Source organism: Nymphaea colorata, chromosome 7 (genome assembly GCF_008831285.2).
Source record: "Nymphaea colorata isolate Beijing-Zhang1983 chromosome 7, ASM883128v2, whole genome shotgun sequence".
NCBI lineage: Eukaryota > Viridiplantae > Streptophyta > Magnoliopsida > Nymphaeales > Nymphaeaceae > Nymphaea > Nymphaea colorata.
The window spans coordinates 7,166,790-7,177,314 of record NC_045144.1 but is presented as its reverse complement, the minus strand read 5'-3'; the positions used below and the strand labels follow the sequence as shown (position 1 = coordinate 7,177,314).

Here is a 10,525-nt window from a genome sequence, read left to right as displayed (position 1 = left end):
TGAAAAAAGACGGACCGCCGGATTGAAAACCTGGTCTGTGCGATTAATCCCCTTTTCCTATGCGTGGTACTTTTTTTTTTTTTGAGCAAGCCATTCTTTTTGTATAGCTGTTTCTATATCGTACAACCTTTTTTCTGGTTAATCCTCATTTCATCGTTCGCCCAAAAAGAAAGACAAGGAAAAGAAAAGCGTTCTAAAGAAGATATAGGCTGATCACCTTTGAATTCTTCATAGTTCATAGTAATACTTCCTGTGTTCAACACCCAGGAACAGCATAGTAAAGAACTGATATCGGTAACACGAAAAGATGCCTGAAACATGAAGGGGAAACAAGCCAGGTCCTACCATGTTCAGTTTCAGGTATATCCATTGAATTTATCGGGACATAAAAGAGGCTCCTTATGTTACTTTTGAACATATAACATAAATTCAAGTCCTCGTAGGTTCTTATTGGAGACCACCAACAATCATCATACAGTAACATGACCACTTGATATGCCATCAATGCAAATCAGGTGGAAGAAGGACGACAGGGAAGTCATCCACTCACTTGGTTAACGTATCAAAGTCGAAGACACTACCAGTCTTCTCAACTGAGGCTAACTCAACAGAAGCAAAAAGGAACGTGGTTAACGTATCAAAGTCGAAGACACTACCAGTCTTCTCAATTGAGGCTAACTCAACAGAAGCAAAAAGGAAAAACTAACCGACACAAACCAAAATTGCAAATGGTTACACTACATTAGATTCCACGCAATCAGGTTGAATCAATCTCATGGACTCTTTAGGTACAGCAACAAGTGTATGTGTGGTGCTAAAGAGGAAAAGAAGGACAATGCACAACAGAAACCTATAACAAAATTCTAAATGTAGATTCTATACCATGTCAATTAAACATAAAATTGTGAAGGAGAAAGAAATGGCAAAGAAAAATGAGACAGAAGTGAAAGGCAATCTACATTGTGCAGTCATCGACATTGTCAAACAGCAGCACATGTGTACCCTCATAAATTCCCTTTTCCTTCCAGGAGCAACAAGTTGAAGGGGAGAAAATAACATCACAATTTTGACATGTTGTCGGATACCATCACACAATGCGTTCTAGTTCTCTTGCATAGCTGAGTGTCTGATTGATGAGCTGCAAAGATGGGATCTCCTTGCAAGGTGTTGTTTCCTTCGCCTTCTGGAAAAACACACAGCCATTTCTTACCTCCCAATCAGGATGCTCCTGCACAAAAACCGTAGCAGCATAATGTTAGCAATCGAAATCCGTCAATGATCAAATATCAGGAGATAAAACAGACTGGTCTACTTTTTATCCAAGAGATAAAATGTGAGCAACATCAAGTGTTTGACGGATTTCAGCTTGGTGCCAATACATCAAGGAGAATAACAAGAGAACCATAGATGGAGAGAAAATCCCTGATGAGTGGATATGATCAAACGATACTAGGGAAGCGTAGCTAGCATGAAACAAGATCAAAATATGCCACCCCCACATAGATACTTGAATTTTGTTCCAGTTTTGCAACCCTTTCTCTGCTAATGGCTACCCTCTTGGCAACCAGATCCATGTCATACAGGCAAAAAAAGTTGACATAACATCCATTGATTTAGTTGGTGGCAAGTTTTCTAAAAGCAGTAAATACTAAATAAGAACCTAAAGAATTAAAAATTGCATGTGAAACGTAAGGCAGAGGAAGCGATGGGGTTATCCCTCAGTAACAGGGGTCACAAAGAGGAAAAGATAATGTGGCAAGTTCTCTAAAACCAGTAAATACTAAGTAAGAAGCTCAAGCATTAAAAATTGCATGTGAAACGTAAGGCAGAGAGAGCAATGGGGATATGCGTCAGTAACAGGGTCACAAGCAGGAAAAGATAATGTTGGACTAGTGCACCTTAACACCACAAGTTGACATCCTCTGTTCATTCCGAGACTTTCTGTTGTACTAACCAAGATGCAATTCTTACCAACCCACCACTCTTAAGACAATGGCCAATCATGCAGTAATGAGAAGGGTTAGCTCTAATCCCCATGGAAGCAACTTGAAGAAAGTAACAAGGAACAAAAACTAACAAAACCAAGAAAGAAAGCAAGGAAAATAACAAAGCAAATAAGGGTTTCAATTAACCAACTTCACTAACTACAAATGAATCACACGTTGCCTATAAATAGAGCTTCCTAATAATTGGATCTTGGATCCACTATCTATATAAAAAGGTCCAGGTTCAACTTAATAAACAAAAACAAATAAAGAACCAAACAAATAAATCAAATATATGGATCCATATGGATTCAAACTGAATCTAATATGAAATGAACTGCTCCTGCATCGGGCATGCTTCCTGGTTTCAGCCAACAAATGCTGTGGAAATGTTTTCTCTTTTTTTTCTTCATGATCGATGGACTACAGGACACAGGTTCAATTATTCCAATCAGACATGGAAAGCCCGAGGCCAACTCACTGCAAAGATGGAATAGGCCAATACAGGTCATAGATGTCTCATCCGCAACTAGGTAGTTTTCTGAATCAATACGGTGGTAGTTCTCCATTTGAAGCTCTAATGGAATGTCCTTGGTGGTACCAGCTACTGTAAGACACCAAATGCAGGTTCAAACAACTAAGGAAGCTAATTAATCCAGGTCAGGTTCAGATCGTGTACAACTCATCTGAGATCCAAACAAACCCAACTTATTTAGATAAATCTGCACTTAGCCTCAACATCAGTAAAGTGAAGAAACTCACACATGAAAGAAAAAGGCAAAATAATGGTTAACTTTGTACCTCAGTAATATATTCTAAAAGTTCTTGTTCAGAAGAGAACATCAAGATCTGTTTAGCATCAACAATGGTCAAGTAATCATAGGCTTTTTCACTGCAACCTGCTATTTCATCACTGCAGGGAAAATATCACAAATAAAAGTGAATACCTGTGCTAACAAGGTCTGTTAATTTATTCTCAACATTAAACACAGCCTAAAAGGTAAAGGATGCACTACCGGACTGTCTTTGCAAGGAGATCCATGTAGTAGACGTAGGTGCTATGTGGAACAGTTTGCCTAGCACTTAGCACACGATTGTAGGCTCCTTCCATAAAAGACTGCTCGAGCTCTACAGCATGCTTAATACAAGGATTCTCCAATGCACTAGCAGGAAGAAGCTCCAGTTCAGTGTGAAATTCTGCTATTCTATTCTGAACCAGAAGCCTTAGAAGATTTAGGCCCAAGATTTGATACTCCTGAGGTGATGGAGGAATAAGGCCACTGCAGCACAAGTGTTGAATTGTCAAGGAGAATAACAAGGCAAACACAGAAAATAGTACAGTCAAGCACAATTTGGAAAAGCAAATAATATGCATCCATCTTTCTCTTCATCCACAAATCAGATGACTTCAAAGGAGGACACCGACACATGAAGACATCCAAAAGAATCAGGTCTGCAGTTAAATCCAACTTCAGCCAATGTTGAGAGTGCCAGTTCAAAAGGATCACGGGGTAGTCTTTCAATGATATATCAGGATCCATGAGGAACAGAACAAATGCCATCTACAGTTTTTTTTTTTTAATATCTGTGCATCCTGATACATCAGAACATGCTTTCCCCATAACACAGAATCTGGATTGATATGAATGTCAGTGTTGAGTACATATATGAAATGCCAGATATAGGCAAGCCTCAAATACTGGATAAATGGCCATACATGTGATGAGCTCCCTTGACATCGCTATGAGGATGGACTTAAGCCTTAAGGTCTTCCGACTGAAGGAGGTTAAGATTTCAAAACACAAGGGGATGTGTCTCGTAATCATAATCTGGAAAAGGTTTGCCAAACATGCACACACACCCCACAGACAGAGCTATGCAGTGGCTGCCGAAGAATATGCAGTTTCAATATTGCTTTGCAAAATTGACTAAATTCTTGGGAACAGACATGGACCATGTTTTCTATAAAAAAAAATATGGTTTTTGTATCTTGAAATGCATGCAAAATGCTACACAATTGGTTTCATTCTATAAAACCACACATGGTGTCGTTATTGACAATGTAAAGGCTTCTTGCAAGACAATAAGGGCTCGCTCTTCCAAACTAGGCATGCAATTTAAAAGAAGAAGAAGAAGAAAGGAGGACTCAAATCTGCCAGATGCTGGATGTTGCCGCATGCCTGAAATTGAAAATCCATTGCTAAAAACATTATAAACTGTTACTAAAAACACAATAAACCATTGCTGCATCATAAACTGTCACTAATGCTCCTGTTGCAACAGCTTTTCAGAGGCTGATTTTAAAATTTTAGCCATTATATAAGAGAGAGAGAGTGTTTGTGTATATACTATATATGTATACTATATATATATATATATATATATGGGGAGAGAGAGAGAGAGAGAGAGAGATGAACTATTTTTCATTTTTCAAAAATCATAGACCTGACAGCACTACTTGAACAAGATCTTTGTTTATGCTGGCACGCAGAGGACAGCCTTGCCTAAATTGAGTATCGCTATGATGCAGCTTCATGCAGACAACAACTGTTTGACATGCCCCACACTTCGTTCAATTTCATGAACCAGAACCTAAAAGGTCAAAGTCACTATGCCATCAGTGTCAGTCTCAGTAACAGGTGTCTGACATTGACAATGTAAGCCTTCTGAAGTGATCGTAACTCGTCAGAGCATAGAATAACAATATAAGCTGACAAGCATTTCCTTGCGAGTACTCCAAGCATCATCAACATTTATTTTAGCATGTCATTAGGTTATATTTTTATGCATACAAGCAGAAGACCATTAAAAATCCCATTAAATAAGAAATGACTGAGCTGATGAAAATCTGAAGGCTCTAACCAAGCATCAGCAAACAAGCACTTAAACGAATTACAGATAAGTGGCGATAAGGGAATTAAGCCAGGAAGGCAGTAACATGTACCAACAATTTCTTTTAAAACAAATGTGAGAAATGTTCTTTAGCAGAGTGAATTTAAAAAAACAAATCAAGCTTCAGGAATAGTGAGATGTCTTTAAGTGTCAGGCTCAATTTGATTATAGCTGGTCGACCCCCACCCAAAAAAAAAAAACGTAACCATGCACCCACAGGAAAGAATGCAATCCTACCTTGTATCAGTATAGTAAGGTTTAAGTTGAAAGAAATCCCTCTCAAAGGAATCTTGATCTTCAGTCCTAACACTGAGAACAACAGCATGCTCATATATGTCCCCTGAAATCACATGTTGAAGTAAACAAAGTCATTAAGAATTATAGCCACGCAAAGTCGATAACACAATTAAAAGCAGAAGGGGTTAGCCAATGAATACACTTTTTTTAGAACCTTCATTCATGCTTATGCTAAATGTTTCACACGCACATAAAGTCCTCCCTCCACATCAGATCCGTTTCATCAAATGGCATATAACGTAAAGAGCCATGCTTTTCAGATGTTTGTGTCTGCATGTCACTTTTGGAGTAGTACCAGATATTAATGGAGAGAACTAAGGATCATCTTGGTACCTTTTATTAAGATAACCATCAAAACTTTCAGGAATCATAGTTTCAATATCATGTTTAAAAAAAAAAACACGATAAAAACGTAAAAAACACTTTGGCCAAAAAAGGGGCAGGATATTTCATTTTTTTTATTAAAAAAACGGCCAAATGAAAAAAAGTGTTAGTTTCGCGTTTTGCCCTTTTTTATATGATTTAAATACTGTTCTCAGCAGTAGCATGCCTGTAATATTAAGAAGTTTTAATGTCAATACCAAAAAAAAAAAAAAGAAAACCTAGACTTCTTTGGACTTCGGAGGAGACGAGTTTAGACTTTTTAGCTATGTCACATAGGTGCGGGGTGCGGGTGCAAGTGCTGGTGCAGATGCCGGAGCAGCACATCCCCAAAACATTAGGTGCGGCGGTGCAGCAAGAGTATTTATTATTATTATTAATTTATTATTGTAATATATATACATATAAGAATTAAGAAATTAAGAGTATACACTATAGACTATAGTGACTATAGTCTATACACTCTACACTGCACACTTTATGGATAGATTATGTATGAATATTATATATTACATACTTATAAGTTATAATGTATTGTGTATATGAATGTAACATATTAAGCATTAACATATTTACTAAGTACAAACATTAAACAAGTAAACAAAAACCGGACAAAACACAAAAATGGGAAAAAAAAATGCTAAACAATAAATAGCAGCCGTTGCAGCAAGATACAAAACTGAGAAAGGGAAAAAATAACAGTCAAAGATGAACATTTACTGATTTAAGCATAAAACAAAAAAAATAGAAGCACTTGTGTTGTGAGTCGTTAGTTGAATCAGTGAAAACAACAAAATGAAATACAAGCTCAAGTGCAATGAGGAAGTGCAGATGGCAGAATCAAGCCAGAGACAGATAGAAAACAGCCGTTTTGCTAGAAATAGGGTTGAAAAAGATGCATACAACAATACTACTAAAATAGGGCAGAGAAGTCTTCTATTCCACTCAAAGACCCATCGCACATCACCAGCCATCATTCGACCCTCTCAGTTTCCGGAAATGACTTTCCATTTTGTTAGATGGTTCAATGAAACCAGCAAAACCCATGCAAGGGAGAAGCGCACGGGATGAGAGGAAGAGGATATACGATCGTGCCCTAAACCCTCTTTTCAACATTAAAAAAATAAATAAATAAAAAATATCGAAAAAGGACTACAATAGGCTTGACGTGGTTTGACCACACCTAACTCAAGTCAAACGCGAGTCGGGTGCGTATCCAAAATGAACGAAAATGGTCGGGTGCTGTCAGCCGCACCCGACTCTTGTTGACTTCTGTTGGGTGCGAATCTGGGCCGCACCCGAGCCGTGTCGACATTTCAGTAGGAAAATGACTCATCCTAGGGTTTTAATTTGAGGAAAATTTGTCAATGGTGCTGCTGCAATCATCTTATTAGTTTCTCATTTTTCTAATTTTTCTTAATTTTTATAAAATTTAATTAATTTTTTAAATTTGTCGTTTTCTTCCCGTTTTTTTCGAAAAGAACAAGCTCGCCATATTATACCTAAGAAAAGTCTTGCCGTTTAAAACCCTAGGTAACTATGGTTTCAAGTGGCATGGATCCAGCTGGGCTGAAAATGGATCTGAATGCATAAGTGTATCTCTAGTCAGGTTTGACCCAAACCAGGTATAGCCAACACTGCTAAAAGCTTCCTTCCAGATCCAGCCCGTTTGCAACCTCAATAATGGGTGTGTTCAATTTCAGAATGGTTAATTTACCAACATCAAATCATGGCTCATTAAATTCAAGAATATGATTTGTGAGTCATCATGCTTTCATATATTTTGATCCATTGATTCTTAAAAAATTTGAAAACCTATTTACATGTTACAATAATGTGATATGAACCCGTTGTGCATACCAAACAGATCATGACAAGCACATTTGTAAGGTTCAATTCTTAACAGATTAAAGAAGTAAACTTCTCCTCATTATAGCTAACTTCCATGGTGCATGTGCCCCTACACGCAGCTCATATCAATGCATATGCAACAAACAGAGTACATACACACACCACATGTATATAGGAGGGGGGGGAGAGAGAGACCAGAAAATGTCCACCATCATGGTACCTAGAAGCCACCATTCCCACCACTCATTTTTCCTTGTAAAAGACCCCATCCATTACCCTTTAGCAACGAAAATTGAATGGTGCATACCATTTGATGGCCACAATTTGGTTTCTCATATATACATACATACAAAGTTACAAACACAAACACATGGAGGGGGAGAGACACGGAGAGAGAAAGAGAGGCATTACTTGCTATTATCAACTCATTAACCGCATTAGGAGATCTCTGGAACAACGGAGGCAGGCTAGGAAATTCAGTTAACATGACCTGGGTATTGGACATGAAACAAGAAGTTAAGCAAGTAACGATGTAGATACACAAGAAAACAGGAAGTATGAAATTTGCAAAAGCATATGTTCTAAAAAAACATACAACTCAAAGTTTGTATAAAACTTCCTTGAGAGAGCATTTCAAATTGGCATGATATTTTCCTAAACAGATCGCCTCAATAACAAGATCCAAAAGCTTTTCTCTCGACAATTCATTCATTTATCGTGGCATGCACTGATGACTGATGCTACTAAGGGGGAGAACAACCCACAGGTCCCACACCATTTATCCGAAATCTAGGTAAATTAGAAAAAAAAAATTGGATCACGAAGTTTAATGAAGTCCAAATTCTGGGGATAAGCGTGAGCTGAAAAACATCTGCTAGCTCTGGTAACTGGAACTAAGTTTTGACAACATGCAGATTTTTTAAGCCCCATCAGTTTTGATGAAAAAACGTGAACTGATCGTGAACAAATTCTCCAATACTAAGGACAGGTCCCTGCTTTAGGGTTTGATTTCTTTTCCACCTTTTCAAGTGATCAGTGACACTTTTTTTTTAACAGCAAGATTTCACGTATTCCTCGTGTTAAAATCTTCCAAATTTCCAACAGCCATATTCTAGCCATCCTAAAAAACATGCCCTAAATCCCATAGGGATATTTTAAATATCCACAGTCTAACAGCTAACTAGCCCTACGAAGCATGCCCTAAATCCCGAAAATGATATGCCCATAGTCGAAAGCCACTGGCAACAGACTTAATAACCAGAAAATTTTGAACAACTGAAACGCCGTGTTCATGAAGAAAGCACCAATCAAACAAAAATCAAAAAGAAAACTTATGGGCCATTCATCAAATTTTTAATTCCTTTAACCGATTCAACAGTTCAAAGGGAAGAAACCGAAAACTCAAACTCCACATTGCCGATGGCTAAAGAAAAAGAGGCGAGATTTAGGCTAGGGAACATCATCAGAAGCAAAAATATCACTTGGGTCTTGAAGGAAAAACGAGCATCTGAAGCCGTTTCATGTCCCCAATAAACAACGGCGTTGAAAAAGAAGAATAAGTGGAAGAAAACCTGAAATCTTTCTTCTTCTTCTACATCATTGTTACCTTGAGCCTGGAGATGAGGGAGTTGCATGTCTCGAGATCGTTCCTCGAAAAGGCCGACTTGAATCGCTCAAACACCTGCGTGAGCTCCACAAATCGGGCGTCCATCTCTCTCTCCCTTCCCCTCTGTCTCTCTGGGCGTGACGGCAAAGGCTTGCAGGCAGTTGCTTCTGCGCATAGATCAAAAAGCGGAGAAAAGTGTGCTTCCGCCAAAAATGGGTCGGATTTGGTTTTGATATTCGAATCGAGTTTATCAAGTTGTCCTTTGGATCTTTATAATGGATATGGTCTCATCCCCCTCATAACCAATTACTGTCCCAGATCCGAATCATGATAAGATGAATGTTATAGGCTTGGATTTTGGATTTCTCTTACCTAGGTGAGCAACCTACTCCTACGGTCTGTAGTGGCGGAGCGTGGGCAGTTGCCCACACCAATCTCATAAAATTACTTTTGTTATACATATAGGTATCTCAAATAAATTAAAGGTATTAAATGAAAGTACCCAAAAAAAAAAATTTTAACTTCACTAGTGCTAATGCGGCCAAAAACACATCACATCTCATTTTAAAAACATTGGATTTTGGTCATTTTAAGCTTCAAATAGACCTTTAATATAGCACCACGAGCAAAAATTATTGACTGAAACACATTAATCCAATGGAATGTGAACCCTCAAATGCATAATAGAAGGCATCACTTAAAAATATGTATTTAGACAAAATAGTAAGTTGAAGCCAACAAATATATAATTAAATAAATTTGGTAGGATTGTGTAAGTAACTGCACTCAAGGACGGAGCCAAGGGGGGGCACATGGGTCCTGGCCCCACCTTTATTTAAAAAAAAAACATCTAAATTTTAGAAAATATTACTTATTTTATGTAAAAATATCTAAAATATATATTTTTGTTCGTGTCAAAATTTAAAAACTTTGATTTGGCCTCCTCATGAAAAATTTTTGGCTCTGCTCCTCACATTGCACACGTAACTCTACGGTTAATCTTGTGTGATTTGGTCCAATTATGTAACAGTCTCATCTTCTAACCATCTCTAAACATTTTATATACCAAAAGCTGCACTTATTTTACTTTATGTTTATACAATGAAAATAAATTTCTAAACAATTTATTTAAACATTTTATTTTTTCAAAGATTGGGCAAGCATAAGGTTTACCCTACTGGCCGAAGTACCACCTTCACTCTTTCCACTGCTTTTAGAGTTCAAAGTTGTGTTGGGGTCTAGTACGAAACAATGCACCTATCAACTAGAGTAGTATTCTTCACACAGTTTGTGGCTTAGAGAGTATCACTCGTGAAAATTGAATTGACCAAGTATGTTGTGGGAACCCCTTTCCCTCCGAGTTGGCCCTAGTGCAAATGAAAATGATCCCTAATGCAGGGGCGTAGCGATGATTTTTTTTTTTTTAAGGGCGGACCAAACGGTTCAATGAACTTATCCAGATATGACCGAATCTAAAAAATATACAAAGCAACTAAAAATTTTTAAATTTTTT

The 10,525-nt window shown here is 37.7% G+C and overlaps 1 protein-coding gene across 1 annotated transcript; it reads right to left on the bottom strand.

Moving 5' to 3' along the window:
• Window positions 1–853: 853 nt before the first annotated feature.
• Window positions 854–9,237, bottom strand: LOC116257960 (26S proteasome non-ATPase regulatory subunit 8 homolog A). Its single transcript, XM_031634986.2, has 6 exons — window positions 9,013–9,237; window positions 7,818–7,896; window positions 5,115–5,217; window positions 3,002–3,265; window positions 2,787–2,898; window positions 854–1,228 (listed from the first exon to the last, which is right to left on the bottom strand). Exons 1-6 carry the CDS (start codon window positions 9,115–9,117, stop codon window positions 1,088–1,090), a joined length of 804 nt encoding a protein of 267 aa, XP_031490846.1. The 5' UTR covers window positions 9,118–9,237; the 3' UTR covers window positions 854–1,087.
• Between the last annotated feature and the right edge of the window lie 1,288 nt (window positions 9,238–10,525).

Bases quoted from the DNA above. Each gene is read 5' to 3' on its own strand.
- LOC116257960 (XM_031634986.2), bottom strand. From the start codon at position 9,117: ATGGACGCCCGATTTGTGGAGCTCACGCAGGTGTTTGAGCGATTCAAG. The intron at 5,218-7,817 runs GTAATGCCTCTC...ATGTGATTTCAG, and splicing joins TAATGAGTTGATAATAGCAA to GGGACATATATGAGCATGCT. The intron at 3,266-5,114 runs GTAGGATTGCAT...CTTGTGCTGCAG, and splicing joins CCTTACTATACTGATACAAG to TGGCCTTATTCCTCCATCAC.